General features: G+C 36.0%; 2 protein-coding genes and 1 non-coding gene across 4 annotated transcripts; all 3 read right to left on the bottom strand.

Annotated features, from left to right (window-relative positions):
• Positions 1–2,285: 2,285 nt before the first annotated feature.
• LOC101299830 lies at positions 2,286–3,910 on the bottom strand. The gene is made up of 5 exons (XR_184093.1): positions 3,896–3,910; positions 3,720–3,787; positions 3,327–3,427; positions 3,099–3,201; positions 2,286–2,638 (listed from the first exon to the last, which is right to left on the bottom strand). It is a non-coding gene; the product is annotated as an uncharacterized LOC101299830 (transcript).
• A 1,278-nt stretch (positions 3,911–5,188) lies between these two features.
• LOC101308936 (COP9 signalosome complex subunit 2-like) lies at positions 5,189–8,161 on the bottom strand. The gene is made up of 4 exons (XM_004293091.1): positions 7,293–8,161; positions 7,114–7,209; positions 5,352–5,429; positions 5,189–5,213 (listed from the first exon to the last, which is right to left on the bottom strand). Exons 1-4 carry the CDS (start codon positions 7,340–7,342, stop codon positions 5,189–5,191), a joined length of 249 nt encoding a protein of 82 aa, XP_004293139.1. The 5' UTR covers positions 7,343–8,161.
• A 2,129-nt stretch (positions 8,162–10,290) lies between these two features.
• On the bottom strand, positions 10,291–14,884 carry LOC101300311 (4-diphosphocytidyl-2-C-methyl-D-erythritol kinase, chloroplastic/chromoplastic-like). Of its 2 annotated transcripts, none has more exons than XM_004291674.1 (7): positions 14,378–14,884; positions 14,097–14,297; positions 13,255–13,347; positions 13,064–13,163; positions 12,417–12,516; positions 11,252–11,337; positions 10,291–10,546 (listed from the first exon to the last, which is right to left on the bottom strand). In XM_004291674.1, exons 1-7 carry the CDS (start codon positions 14,792–14,794, stop codon positions 10,446–10,448), a joined length of 1,098 nt encoding a protein of 365 aa, XP_004291722.1. In that variant the 5' UTR covers positions 14,795–14,884; the 3' UTR covers positions 10,291–10,445. The 2 variants fall into 2 exon arrangements, with proteins under 2 accessions (XP_004291722.1, XP_004291721.1); XM_004291673.1 differs by having other exon boundaries at positions 10,312–10,561.
• Positions 14,885–15,842: the final 958 nt, after the last annotated feature.

Consider the following 15,842-nt stretch of genomic DNA (forward strand, 5'->3'; position numbering starts at 1 on the left):
GTATATATATATATATATATATATATATATATATATATATATATAGCCAGCTTTGCAGCACCTTTTGCCAATACCTGAAAAACATAGCCCAACATCTCAGAATCCGTTTTCCTAATACATTATTCGTTGAGCCACTAAAAACAATCTATAAAAATTAGAAAAGCTGTCTCAAACTTCCCATTAGAAACCACAACAGAGTATAAAAGAGGTAAAAAGAGAAGCCTGTGTACCAATCTGACAATTACATTAACCATGTATAGCAAGAGATACTGAAACTTCGACCAATTATATGTTTGTGCATCAATATCATGACATTAACAAATAAAACTATAGCAGCATGTGCAAAGTTATAAACCAACTCTTCAATCCTAGGCTTAATCCATCCCAATACAGCTGCCTGATATGTAAATTCAAACAGAATATTAAACATTCCATTAATCAAAAACTGAATTTGAGTTGGAATTACTGCTATCAAACTAATGAACGTCACATAGAACTCCTAGGTTTCAAGATCATATCGTCGATTTGTGGTAAAACAAAAAAAAGAAAAGGAAAATGGAATGGAGTTGTGAGAGAGCTACCTTTTTCAGAGTTGATATACCAAGAATACAATTAGCTTGATTGTAAAACTTGATCAGAAGGATCAAAAAGAGTTTCCACCTGCAACAACAGAGCAGACTGAAATTGAAATTGAAGAGTAAACCCATAAAACACAAACCTAGTGCTTAATTTGTGTAATGCATAAGTGGACATGCAACCAAACTTGTTTTATGGATTAAATTTGTATACCAATCGACAAACCCAGTATACAAAAACCAATTCCCAAAACAAAATCTGAAAACTTTCTCAAAGCAATTACGCGAAGACTGATCGATATCTGTGAAAAAAAAAAACCGTAATCTTGGTCGAAAGAACGGAATATGAAATCAAGAATCGAAGAAGAACAAAGAAGCCCAAATAACTGAGTTCCGAATCGTACCGTAATCCTTGCTTCGGTCTTTGATTCCACCTTGAACGGAATATGAAATTAACAATGAAAAACACAAATGGAAATCGAACGAAGCAGAAGAAAGAAGCTCAAATACCTCAGCCCGAAATCGTCCTGAAATCCTTGCTCTCCTCTGGTCTCGAAATCCTTGAGAATGAAGACATTGAAACACACTGAAGATTGAATTTGTTGCCATACAAATTACCAGGTGCGTGTTGTTCTTGAATTTTGATTGGTAGTCACAGTGCTTACGAAGCCCAAATTTACCCAAAACCTCATTATCTTGGATGCTTGATTGAAACCCAAACTCGACACAATAGTGATAAGCGAAATCGAAGTGATCGCACAAAACGATTAGCTTGGTTTGATCTCCTCTCTCATTCGGTCGCTTTCTGCTCTTGTGACGAAGGGAAAAAAAAAGGAAGCAAGGGAAGAGACACACGGAGGCCAAAGAGACACGCGGCAAGAGACCAGCGAATATCAAGGCCCAACACCAGGCCCATCACTGTTCGCAATGTCTACAGTAAGCAGCGCCAGGCACTATAGTACTTAAACTAGCTATTTTGTACTATGTTGATTATAGTCGCATATGTTATAATGACAGTGGAGCTAATACAAAAACAGTAACAGACAATAATCTTGTGTACGTAGCACTATAGAGTTGATCTAGTCTTGGCACATCTGATTTCGTCCTGCATCCTTTCTATAGAGCCAATCAAACCAAAACATAGATTATTACTTATGTAACTTAGCAATATATTAGCGAAAAGAAGAAAGAAGAAAAATGAGTAATGTAGAAATGACCACTTAGTTATATTTGTGACTGCATGACATCCTCAATTCCTTCTCATTCTTAACCAAAAAGAACAAAACTTCAAGGTAATTACATCAACATTCACAATATAATTCACATAGTTGAATTAGATTCTCTTCCTTGTAGAGACACCCTTCCTACATTTTTACACAACATCCAAAAAAATAGAACTTTGTGTGATACCAATATTTTTGAAGGCACATGTATGATACTTGCTACCATCAGATAATTCCTTTCTTAAAATATTTAAGATTCTCAAGTAAAATGCATTGATCTGCCTAATTTATAACACTGATTTTTTTCCATATTTCCCTTAACTTTTTAGAAGATAACAGTTCTGCGCCTAAACTATTTCCTTGTCCAAAGACTTTTTTTGCATCTGATAGCCATACACTTGACAATTTCAATATGTCCCACATTGAAAATATGAACATATCATTATCTCATTTCCCACATGCAAAGACAACTAAACATCATATCTGGCAAACTTCTGTCAACTACAGATGTTACCATGTTTAGATCCTGAGATCAGCCACTACTTTTTTTTTTTCCTAGTTCTAACAATCTAATTTATAGTCCAGGGCTACAACTATAGATAGAATGAACTCGGTAAATTATAGATATCACCAAGTCAAAACCAATAGACACAGGGGATATATATCTATCTTAGCCTGAATTAGTGATTGGATACACTTTTGGGATAATTGAGGGGAAAGTGGAGAATTTAAAAAACACAATAAGAGATAGTGTAGTACATGAGAGCAGTTAATAGAATACCTGCTAAACAATTTGGCTGCAAAATTCCAAATGAAAGAGGTTTTCCGGTCAGCACTAACCTGTAATCATACATACAAAATAGCTCTTCTTCACTAAATAGCATGAACAGTAGAGAAGAAAAAGAAGGAATTCAACACCAAAGAAAAATAATATCAGAACATCAACTGAAAAGCAAAATAAAAAAAGGAAATCCAAGGAGATAGAAAGGATTATCAAGAGCCAAAAACAGACGCACCAACTAAAAACAATATCGTCCCTTGTAATCTTCTCCACAACCTCAATATATGATATTGTAACAACCATACTAAAAAAACATAACATAGAGAACTCGGAACAAAAAACACACAGCCTCCATATATAATTACTTAACTCTTTTTAGATCATCTTCTTTTTTTTCAATCCTCACCATAACAGTTTAATTAGGTTTAGTGTTGGCCTGTTGGGCATTCTAAATACAATTGGATCAATAAACCACAATAGCCAAAGAATATACGTTCATAGCTGCAGCAGAAGACCTACAATTTAATTACAGATTTTGAAAGACCATCAATGCTTGATCATTTGTAGTCCAGAGACCCTTCGCTCCCTTTGTCTCACCCTATTTATACTATTCAGCCACTACCTGAAAATATACACATCAAGCATCATAAATTGAAGTCAATTCTCTAAGACTAAACCGTGGGAATTTAAATTATTAGGCGGGAATTGAAATTATAAGGAAAAGAAAAAGTAAGCAACTTTACATACCACGAAGTAGAGTTTGAAGTTTTTCCCATAAGTGATTTCACATAACTTCAGCATTTATTTGAAATACCAATTCCAATTCATTCCAAAAACTCCATTGCAACCTGAAAGCAACATGGAAAATCAACTAACATCAATTTGTTGCCTAAAATTGTAAAGGCATGTTACTTTTAGTTTTTACATATACAAACTCATTCAAGCTCTTTACTTATACTCATTCATGTTGTACTTCTACTGATGAAATGAAGGGAAAAAAAAAAAGTAACAGAATCAGAAGAGGACCCAAAAAAAATAAACTGTGCTATTAAAGAAAAAAAGAAAACTACTTTAGATCTAAACCAAATAACTTTTATGGAAAGGAACATATATGGAGATGGATGCTTATTGCTCCATTACCTGTATTAGTCGACGGCTGAAACTTCCTCTTTCTTCCTTCTTTCCTTTTCTTGAGTTGATCTCTGATTCTACAGGAAAACTCATAAGATAAAAATTGTTTTTAGTCAGAGTGAAAGGAAGTTGAATTTGCTGTTGTAATTGATATCTACTTCTAACGAAGAAAAACTCAAACTCACATGCCTCTACCAGCGGTAGTTATCAAACCAATTGACTCATCAATCAAAAATTTGAGTACCTACTATTACCACCTTCATTCTATTCATCCAACCCAAATAAATTTAAGAAACAAAAACGGAAAAGAAAGAAGAGAAAGAACTGCTTGGTGAGAGAAGCTGACAGTAATATACCTGATAGGATGAGAGAAACCTCAAATGATCACAGCCACTATCCACGCAAAATCAAAACCCTGCAAGAAAACAAAAAATTTCAATCCGAACCAAATGACCAACATGCAAACAGAATTTTGAAAAAAGAATTGGATATTGGATTCCGAATCTCAAGAAGTAAGAAAAACTGAAGCAAAATACTTACCAAGATATTGTTGCAATATATTGCTGTAAAAGTCTAAAGGTCTCAAAACTTCACAAAGTTGTAATTCTGCATGAGACATGAACCACACTCAATACCATATCAAAACTCCAATCCTACAGGAGAGGGGGAAAAAAAGACTATTGGGGCATAAATTGTAATCCATTTTTCTCGAACCTGCCTTGATGTGTAGCATTCACCCAAATTCTCCATCCTTGAACTCATTTCAGAACACACCTGTAAGATTTGATGAGACTAAACCAACTCAAAATCGAAACCCTATTTAACCCAACATCAAATTGAAATCACATTCAAACTAAATCAGACACCCCACAAAAAGAAATAAAGAAAACAACTTTAGATCCAAAACAAATAACTTCAATGAAAAGGAACAAACTTTATGATACACTCTTTCATCACGAACAAACTTTATTTTCAACAAAATCAAAGCAACAAATACAAAATCCAACCAGTAAAGAATTTTTAATTTGAAGCACATGAATTATATGGTTTATGAGGTTAAACATATCTGATTTGAGACCCGCCCAAAATAAACCAAATTTGACCCACAAACTGATATTTAGAAGGCCAAATCGTAGGGATCGGCTGCATATTAACATTGTCGTGTCGTCAATGATGAAACTGTTAGACATAGAAAGCAACACTGAAGAAGAAGAGCAAAGAACCAAAATGGAACTAACACTGACTGATACAAAAACAAAGCGTTGAAGAAAAAGACGAACAGAGAAGAGAAATCAATTCTTCTGTCGCCCTACAAACTCGATATTTCTCTGAAGATGACTTAGAGATCTCTCTTACAAAATGTCTGTAAATAAGAAAATGGCATAATGTAATGCTATTTATCAGAACCTATAAACTTGGTGCATATCTTTGATTTCCCTATTAAACCTCCACCTTAAATAGCTTTGTGTTTTGCATATTCAAGAGTCCAGCGGAATAAGTAATCTAGGACATGAATTAAAGAAAGTTCAACAATTACTGTCAAAATTTCAGAACGCAAAAGAAATTTGATACAAACAACAAAAAAAACCTACAAATTGAAATCCAACACAATACAATGAAGGTTGAATGAAAAAGAAGTACCCTGATTGGATTGTAATCAAGACGCAAATTCCTCTATCTCCATCTCTTCGTTGAAAGGGTTTGAGAATCCAATGGGTTCTGACGAAAACAAAAACATCAAAACTCAACTTCACAAAGACGAACGAAAACTGATAAGATTCTTAAGAGATGAAAGCATAGCTAGAACCATCTCCCAAAACACAATCCACCATCAACCCAGACAATAAACCCATCATGTTCAAGCAATCATAATCTGTTCCTCTCTAAACACTAAGCTCTCAAATCCATATCATCCGCCAAAGCTACAAACTTTAAGTTGAAACATTCAATATAAACCCCAGATCAGTTTGCAAGGTTATTAACTTTTCCATAATCTTGACTTGGCATATTATTAACTTTTCCACGGTTTCATACTGTAGGATTCTTCACATTTGCAAGGAAAAGTTTTATAAATGTATTCATGAGCAACTATCATTCATAAATTTGAAGAAAAATAAGAAAAGACCAATCAAATACCTTCAACTAACCGGTAACAGTATGGTTGATCCAATCCAAAAAAAAAAACCCAGATGGCTTCTTTTCTCAACCAAATTCTGAAACGCAGCAGCCTTCACATGCCAAAAAAAAATCCATAAAATTCCAATATTTACACAACCGAAAACATGAACTGAAAATTTGAGTCTTCAACGTCTGAAACAAAGCATCAAAATTCCAGATTGACAATCATAAAATGACAATTAATAAGGAACTTAAAGGCATATAAGAAAAATTCAAACAAAAAGAGCCCAAACCCAATTTCAAAGAAATCAAAAGACGTGGCAGCTGAGAAGCAAAACCTAAGCGTTGGTTTTGATAGGATTAGGATTCAAATCGATCAGACAGAACCCAGCAAGAATGAATACCAAAATTGTCTCTCCAAAGCTGAAACCCTAAAAACCATAATTGGGATATATCTGATCACTGACCTGCTTGAATCAGAAATTTGGAGAGCCTGAGTTTGGATTTCGATCAAAGTAATCCTTGCTTGAAGAGATCGGAGAGATCGATGGAAAAAGAGGTAGAGAAAGAGACGGAGAAGAGAGATCGAGAGAGAGTTCAAGAGTCGGAGATAGCCTTCCTCCGCTGCGAGCGAAGAAGAAAAAGCCCAAGCCCAAGACCGCGCGCCGTTATCAAATTATGACGGGTGGCACAGGTGATTTATCTCACCCGGGAATATGACACAATTGTTATAAAGCGGTTAACTTAAGCTCCAAAATACTTTACTTGACAATATTTAACAAACCTACAAATTCTTACCGGTAAACATCTATACAACAAGGCTCATAATCACATCTATTCATAGCTCACCGGCCATGTTGACCACAAAGAGGCAAAGAGAAAAGAGGTAAGGAAGTTGAAACTCAACTCAGCCGTGACAAGAAACAAAGGAAACTGGTACCACATAGAATGAGGTCTTGAGCAATATGTATCTTATCATTCTCAATACACCTGGTTCCCAATTATTTATCTATGGCGGCAGTTTTTGCCAATGAACATGAATTGGTGGCACTCATTTAAAGAAAATATTAAGTTTTCTATTATAATTGGTAAGCCTAACAATAATAAGAAGAACTTGAGTTTTAACATTCTTCAACAAATCTTCAATATAGTTTCGAATGAATGGATCATCCATAATTCTCCTCCTATTACTCTGAAGAACACATAACAGTACTACAGTAGAAACTCAATTGAGGGAAGCGAGGCAGAAAGGAAGAGCGAAACTTCACAGAGGACAAATTAGCACCCCACCTTAAGAATTTTCTCGAACTCCAAGATCTCATTTCGTTGATATGCTGCTATCAGATTTGTCATTGCCAAGATCTCAGGATCATTTTTATATCTGTGAAACTGAAATAGTCAAGACAGCGGAAAAGAAAAAAAAAAAAAATTACAATAAAGAAAGCGAGTCTTATCAGGACTTACGGATTTGCTTCTTGACCATCAAATGGATTAACCTCGGACTCCATCAGCATATTAGCCAGGACTAAATATCTGCCAGGCCATGCATATTGAAGATGAAGAAATCAATACAGTATGATAAATAAGTAGTACTAATACAGGAATATATCCCCAGTTCATTGGCTGAAAGACAACCCCAAGACATTAAGTACAATAATTCCCATCAGGGAATTAATAGTCTGCGAGTAGCCCTCGATTTCAACCTAGTTTCCATCCAGAAGTAAACAGTTGCATCGGCAAGTTGCAGTGGCCTCAAGATTCTTAACATAAGTAATTTGCATCGCTAACAAACAAAAACATATTTGACTGTAGGTACTAAAACTAGCAATCAATCACAAAAAATGACTGTAGGTTTAATAAAGACTAATTGCCTTATAGGCCCAAGCTGCAGTGGCCTCTCATTCTTGGGCCTTGAGAGTGGTCTGATAAAAGTCTTGGAGGAGACCAAAGTTGGGAGTAGCAGATCCAGAAACAAAATCCATGATGTTGTTTATGCATTTCTCACTCTAGTTTCGAGTCAACATGACCCTGTATGAGGCCATCATCTCTTTATACCTCCCGAGACGATACCGTTTGCTTCAAAGCCTTAAATCCCCACTCGGCCTTGTCAGGCTCCATGCCAACTACTTGCTAAAATCCTGAAAGTGCTCCCTTCAGGATCACTCTCAACCATACCTGAACCAAAGATTGGAAAACAGCTTTCAACAATGGTGGAAAATACATTACCTTTGGAGTTGTAATATTGATTCTCAATGTCAACGTCCTCTTCCTCGGCCTCCTCATCTGTAATCCTCCATATCAGCATCGGAACCCATAGCTGCTGGGGACTCCGATTCGGGTTTCGCCGTTTCCACTATCCTACTAATCAACTTTTCAAACAAACAAAACAAAAAAGTTTTTAATTGTCGGCTGTGGAAACTCTTCAATTCTCAATGCATTTTATCAGAGCAAAGGAGACTAGTCCAGACTTTCATAAAAATAAAAAAAAATAAAAAAAGGACACTAGTCCAGGTAGCCTCATAATTTACCCCTTCGGGCCTAGCCGCTCAAAAACCCGTCCTACCATATAAGGCCAAAGCCCTACCCGGTCCTAACTCTTTTCAGTTAGGGTAAGGCAAAGGTCAAACAAATGAAACCCAATCCTACCCTATTAAGCCTTTTAGGACCAAACCCGGCTCAGCCCTAAAAACCTGTCTTTTAAGCCTTATTAATTTCTTATTTTTCTATTGTTTTTAATATGTTACAACAAGTTTATTATGAGTCGAACTCATAACCTCTCACTTATAAGAAGAGACTTATGCCACTAGACCAAACGATACTATGTTATAAAATTTGAGACTTTGTTTCAAGTAGGATATTAAAACTAAAATAATTAACTGGTGGTTTATAAGTAATATTTTTTTAAATTTAAAAATGGGAGTTGTTATGGATACTCTCAAGCCTTGATGAATGAAGTAAAACCTGAAGTGATAATAGGCATAAATTAAACATCATAAAACAATACCAAGACTCGCCATGTAGTTTTTTTTTTTTTTTTTTTAACACAAGCTAGGACGACCGCCCTCGAGTCATAACCATAAATGAAACCGCAAAACACAAAAAGGGATATTGAGCCTAAACCCCATAGTGTGAACATATCCTAAATTACTATTAGGAGTCTTTACACAGCCTATGTATTCTAACGAGCACCATTTAACAAAAAACGCAACATTGGTAACTTCATTTGCTTTACAACTTTAGCGAATATCGACATACCAGAAAGATATTGCTCCATTTGCAGAGCCATAAGTATAATTTCTATCAGTTTTTCCACTATGTTGCCACTAGATATTTTACCAGTGACACCAAGTTTTATCTTGCCTGTAAAAGGCTGCTACCATTTGACGAAGTAAGAAACTCGCCGCTTACCCAGAGCAAACATGGTACACAAGACGTGCAAGCTGGGACATAGCCCACATAGACCAAATATAGATTAGGACTTATTAACAACGTAAAGTAAATCATAACTAAAAAACATAAATAACTTGACCTTAAAAGCAACACAACCTAAGTCGGGCCCAAAAAATGAGCCCAGGCCGCCTAAAACTCTACACACGATGAAAAGAGAAGATATGTTGCCAACCCAATATGGTCGATCGCAACGCCGGCCGCCTCGTCTGGCACACTGTATTGCTCCTCCAACCATGTTTGTCACCCCTCGCGCCAGAGATCAACGTCGCCTTTGCCCAACCGTCCCGACCAAAGATCATATCCAATAGATCTGAACGACCCTTACAAGACAGAGCCGCACCGTTACGACCACTCCACCACCCATCCACCGTCAGAGTCACGACGGTGTGTATCCTGATGCCTAGCCACAGCCGCATCTTCACCCTTCCACATCCTGCAAACTGCCATCCAAAACTTCCCGACATGATCAAGGACCACTATCTGGGAGTTTGGCTTATTCCTCACCCACACAGGGCCGACAAGGCCTGTTCGACGATGGCGAGATGGCACGCCGCCAGGGAAGGATGCTCTCTAGGGTTTTCTCTCAAACTCTCGTTCTCTTTTCTAGAGTTTCTCTATGTATTAGAACAAGCACCAATTCTTTTCTAAAAAAAAACCACCAATTAGTAAAAAATGCACAAATGGCTACTCCATTTGCTTTGACATTACGATACATACCAGAAAGATAACTCTATATCGAAGAAACATCATTCCTAATATCACAGCTCTCCCACTACATTGCCACATGGAAATAAATCTTGTGGCTTGCAATTTCATCATGCACCTAGGAGGTTGCGTCCATTTGATTAAACAAACAGTTTACCGTCTCGCTTGGCCAGCCCAAGCACACAGTGCGCCTACTGGGGCCAAGCTCACGTCACCCTACCATAGAGTGGTATGGTTTTATTGCCGGCATAAAGCCACACCTAACTAATAACAATACAAAGCAAACAAAAAAAAAAAGGAGAAAAGTAAAATAGTATGGGCACATGTTGTCTAACTAATATCTAGCAAAGCACAAGATTTGTTCACAGATCACAACTTCACAAGATTAATAAGCCAAATTTAAATGAGATCGGACTTTATTACTATAAAGGTTATTTTAGTTCTCTCATAGGGGAGTGATAATCAAGGAATAGACTCGGAAAGATCAGAGGATTGGCCACTAGCACTTCTGGAAGAAGGTTCTCTGTACCAATGATTTTCTTCACGAGTGAGGAAGTTGGCCTCTGCACAAAAGAACTCTAATGAACGATAAAACAAAATTTTAAGCAGGGCAAGCCATATACTTTACCTGCAAAGAATCTTTACAGCTTTTTCCCTGTTCATTGCATACAAGCACAAAGGTAGGTATTCAAACAAAATAGGCCAGAAAGTATTCAGGTTCCATGCTAATTGCTCTCTTCCTCCTTATTTTCACCTAACAGCGAGTGTTATCCTGGCTTCTATTTTCAGACCTAATGGGACCCTTAGGGCATGAAGTGCTCCAAATTGTGACTACAAATAAATGATTAGCGCACCGCCAACACCGTAACATGCTTGGGATGGACTAACATCATCTTAACACTACTTTCCAATTTTGTCAGACAATTAATGTTGGGTAAGTTGATGCAAGACAATTAGAAAGTGAAACAGAGAATAGAGCATTGGCTTTTGAGGCCTTCCCTCGGTGGGAAAAAAAAAAACAGAAAACAGATGTCAAGCTATTACACATAAATCATTTGGATTGATCACAGGTTGGTCTACTTGTCTATTAATTCAAATTCCTATACCGGTATGGGGTATGATGATAAAAAAATTTACAGTCACCTTTTTTTTTTATTTCAATCAGCATTTCATGAGAATCATAAAGCATTGAATTGATGATTTGTTATAACATTATGGATGTTAGTAACTGATGCTGCACTCTGGAAATAATTACACCGGTAACTGACCTGACAAAAACACATCTTTGTATTCGTCTTCATCATATACAAACTGAGGAGGATCTGGAGAACCAATCCCAACAATAGTGCTTCCACTGCATCGAGAATATTGAGAACATGGAAATGAACAAATGCCATATTGATCAAAAAGGCAGTCAACAGTTGCACATTTCACAGCATGAATTCGTCTATTCATCTAATACAAGTCTGTAAGTATAATGAGACTACAAGTTGACAGCTCCCTCAAATTGAAACTCGAGACAAATAATGCTCCCTTACTGTTGCCAAGGAAAATACATGAATTGCAAACGAACTTGATCATATTTTCATGTTACTAGATTAATAGATACATGGGTACATATATCGGACACTACACATGAAGATGCAAATCTGCTCCTAAAATTAGCCTTAAAATAAGCTAATTAAACAACCTGAGCATATGAATGTGTAATAGTCGACCTCTATCGACAATAAATCCCCATCAATATGAACTTTATATACTTTGTGTCAAAAGAAGGTAGATATACCTTCAGAACCATTCCCAGTTTGTTTAGAAGACCAAAATTTCATTAAACCGCAGATTACATCCAATAACTGTACAAGTAATGTGAAGTTGATAACTGATTTTCAGGCATGTAATTGCTCAGCAAGTTGAGTATGCAAAGTTTTGTTCTATATGCATGATGCATGCATGTTGATATGGTCTTAGGCAACCAGTAAATCAGCAGCTTAAGGAAAAACGAACATGAACCTAAACTCCTCCTCACCTACAACCCCCAACCTTCACACGGAGATGCAGACAGAATCATACAGATAAGGGGACTCAAACAATAAGGAATATTAAAAGGAATGGGAAGTGGAGCATTGGAGGCATTGGAACCCTGACCTCCTATATAACTGTATGATAAATGTTCAGCGGACCGAAAATATATACTCATCCTTGTAGATATTACTAGTTGGAGGCCTCATTTCTTTTGGCAATTAAGAGCAGGAAACCAGTGATTTGTGTGCACAATCCCAATGTAACAAAATTCAAATCCTATGTGCAAGTGACACTACATGTTACAGTTATGGAGCTGTACTCTGTAATATCTATCAGGCAATTAGATTAACGAAACTAATACCAAAACCAGCATTTAAATAATTATCTTCATAGGTGATGCGATGAATGTACCTTCCAGACATGAAAACAGCATCATATTGTCCACGGCTGGCAGCAAGTACTCGCTGCTTCAATCTTTTAAGAGAGGGGAGAACTTGAAATGCTGGAGGTTCTGCAATGAATTACAACTAAAACTTGTCAATAACTTATTTTTGATACTTGAGAAAATATCAAGCAGCGGCAGTCTGTAAATCTTGCTTTAGACCTACTTGCTAAAACAGGCAGGGTTCTCTAACTATGGATGAAGCGGCCATCTAGTGCCAAAGTTTTGTCCAATATATATGAACAAGATATTAGAAAACAGCTATTGGCGAACAGGCAGGTTAACTATATTAAAGAAGTTATTAGAAAAGAAAAGGACACAAGGGACTAAAAAATAGGACAAAAACAAAGGAGGAAAAAAGGAGATAAAAGAGGTATTGAATGTTAGAATTGGCTTGCATTTTTTATATTTTTTATATCCCAACAATGTCTTCAACGTTTGGACTTGCCTTTGAAAGGAACAAATGGGAGGATTGAGCTGCACGAAGCCAGGAATTTGAATGCCAGAACTTCCCCAAAAATTATAATTTCCCTAATTAATTTTATATCACAAATTGGCTAGTGATAATAGCTTTATGAGAAATCAAGTTTTCTTAGTATCATTCACGAATGCATACCTAAATCATTGATGCAAACATCTTGAGATATTCCATTCACTGAGATTCTTTCCAGCAATTTTAAAGGATCAACATTATTAGTTGTATCCAACTGCAGGCGCTGAAAAATAAAAAAGATTATTAACAAATGATGGCAAATTATTTTGATCAAGCTAAATGATAATCCACTCACAGTATCAAATCTACAGTACCTTGTAAACTTCAGCTGTTGAACATGCCTGCTGAGGCTTTATAAGAACCATCGGAATGTCAAAGGGTACAGGTGGAGGAATATTTTGAACAATCTGAACATTCAAAAGCTCGCAAATTATACCATTGTAGGAAGGACAACACATGATTTCAACTCATCCCTGAGATATGAGACTTTAAATTCAAGGACAACAATCAACACCCAAACCCTATAGAAGCAAAATTGACCGGGCCTGAGACCCATTGAAGTCCAATGGATGCTAAAAGACTGTCGTTATAAGATTTTGAGACACCGTTAAAAAAAAAAAAAAAAAGGAGGCTAGGAAATGCAAAATTTACCACATAGCCTTTGAAATTGTGGCGTCTCAAAATCATATTAAGGCAGTCTCTCTAAAATTTAAAACGATGAAAGCAGTACTAAAGAAAGAGTCCATTATACACAATAAGCTAAAAAGTGACTCTATTTTCTCGGGTTCCTGTCCCATCTAGAATGTAAAATAGAAGTACCTTTTGACTTTGTTGAGTTGTTAATTCATTGTTTTCTTACTCAATTTTGATGTAATACAATATTGAGGGAGGCATTTGAACTTCGAATCACCTCCAACAGTCTAGAGAGGAATATCACCAGACCAAAGGGTAGTTGTAACACTATTGAGTGTTCTTACGTAAAAATTTGATCAACAGAAAGTTGTGCAAGGGACTCTTATCCCCGAATAGATAAGGGAATGAGTAATCATGAATTACAACAGAAACTGTCCATTACAACTGTTTAGATTATCTCTGCATAGTGTAATAACCAAAACGAAGAGCAAACCAATAGCAGAGCCATCTGGTCAAAACATACCTCACCACGACCAGTACAATAGGCTGCACCTTGAGAGAAAAAGAAGGGAACATCGGAACCAATCTCACTCGACCATTCTTGGAGCTCCTTCTCAGTGGCAAGACTACCACTAAACTGATTTGCTGCCCATAGCGCAGTTGCAGCATTGCTGCTTCCACCACCAAGTCCTGCTCCTGTAGGCACTTTCTTATCGAGATGAATCTGCCCAAAAAAAAAACAAACATAATGTGAAGTTATCTGCAGCACCCTAATCAACAACACAAAGCATGATGAGTGCCTACCCAAAAGAAATTGTGGGTGCCGGTCTTCTTCCTGTAGAGATTAAGAGCCTTGATAATCAAATTCCTATCATCAAGGGGAACCCCTGATACATTGGTCGACAAACGATCTTTGGATTTGGAAGGAGACAAAGAGAACTTAATCACATCTCCGAGGCTTATTACATGAAAGAGGGATGCCAAGTCATGAAACCCATCGTCTCTTTTGTTAGTGATTCTCAAGAAAACATTAATCTTGCAAGGCGAGAAGAGGGAGAGCCTTGAAACCTCCACCTTATCTGCCAACTTGTTTATCCTTTCATCAGGATCGTACACTATCTCTACTTGTCTTCTGCCACAAACCATGAGATTTGAACGTAATCTGCGGCCGCGGTTGGGGGGACAAGGACTAGGGCCGAGGACAAACTGAGAAAAAGCCATGGCGTTACTGCACCCCGCATCTACTCTCTCTCTCTCCTCTTATCAAAGGAATCTAATTTCTGCGCACATTCTTGTTATTCTTCTTTGTCCGTTTTTAGCATATTACTTACCAATCCGGCGCTCCTTATTTAATCAATCGTCTTCGTAATCCCATCAATATTATTAAAAAAGAATGGTTTTGCTATTAACACACTATTTTTTTTATTAACAGATATTATTTATTTTTCTATCAACATATTTTTATTTTATTTATAAATTTACCACTTAAATCTGATTGATGATTGATTCTCACCATATAAAAAATGTGTTAATAGTAAAAAATTGATGTATTAACAGCACCACTCATGAGATAAACTCCCTTACTAGAAAGTAACTAGTGTGAAGATAATCGAAGATCAAGAAATTTCACGTTTCGATTTTTTTTTTTTACCATTGCACAACACCATGTATCAAATTAGAGAAATTTTAAATACATACATCTAATCTCTTAATACATACCCTTATTATTTTATATTTCATATCAGATTTATAGGTATGTTTAATTATAAAAACATCCATCAATTATTAAGGGAAAAAAAAACTTCATTTTCCCTAAAATCTAACTCTTCTACACTATTACTACACATCAAAAGAAAAGAAATAAAAACATTTTCTCTAAAATTCATCACCTGAATTTCAACTACTATCATAATCACATGTACTATTTACTGATTCATATAGTTTTTTTTATCAACTTTAATTTTTATCTTGTAGACTAAAAACCAGTTTTTATGTTATTGTACTTCTACAAGTTTCTTAACTTTGAAAAAATTATGAATCTTCAATATTTTTTTTTCTTCAAATTCTAGCCGATTGATGTTATATTGGAGATTTAGAGTTCGAATATAATATTACTCTTTTGATTATAAATTGAAAAATATCAAGAAAAAATTTCTAATCCGATCAAAAAAAAACTAACAGAAAATAAAAGAGAATACGTAAAGAGAGTTTTGAAATAGTAAATATATAATAATTAAATTAAATACAAATTATTATTAGTTTTAGATAT

Source organism: Fragaria vesca, linkage group LG2 (assembly GCF_000184155.1).
Source record: "Fragaria vesca subsp. vesca linkage group LG2, FraVesHawaii_1.0, whole genome shotgun sequence".
NCBI classification, from domain to species: Eukaryota; Viridiplantae; Streptophyta; class Magnoliopsida; order Rosales; family Rosaceae; genus Fragaria; species Fragaria vesca.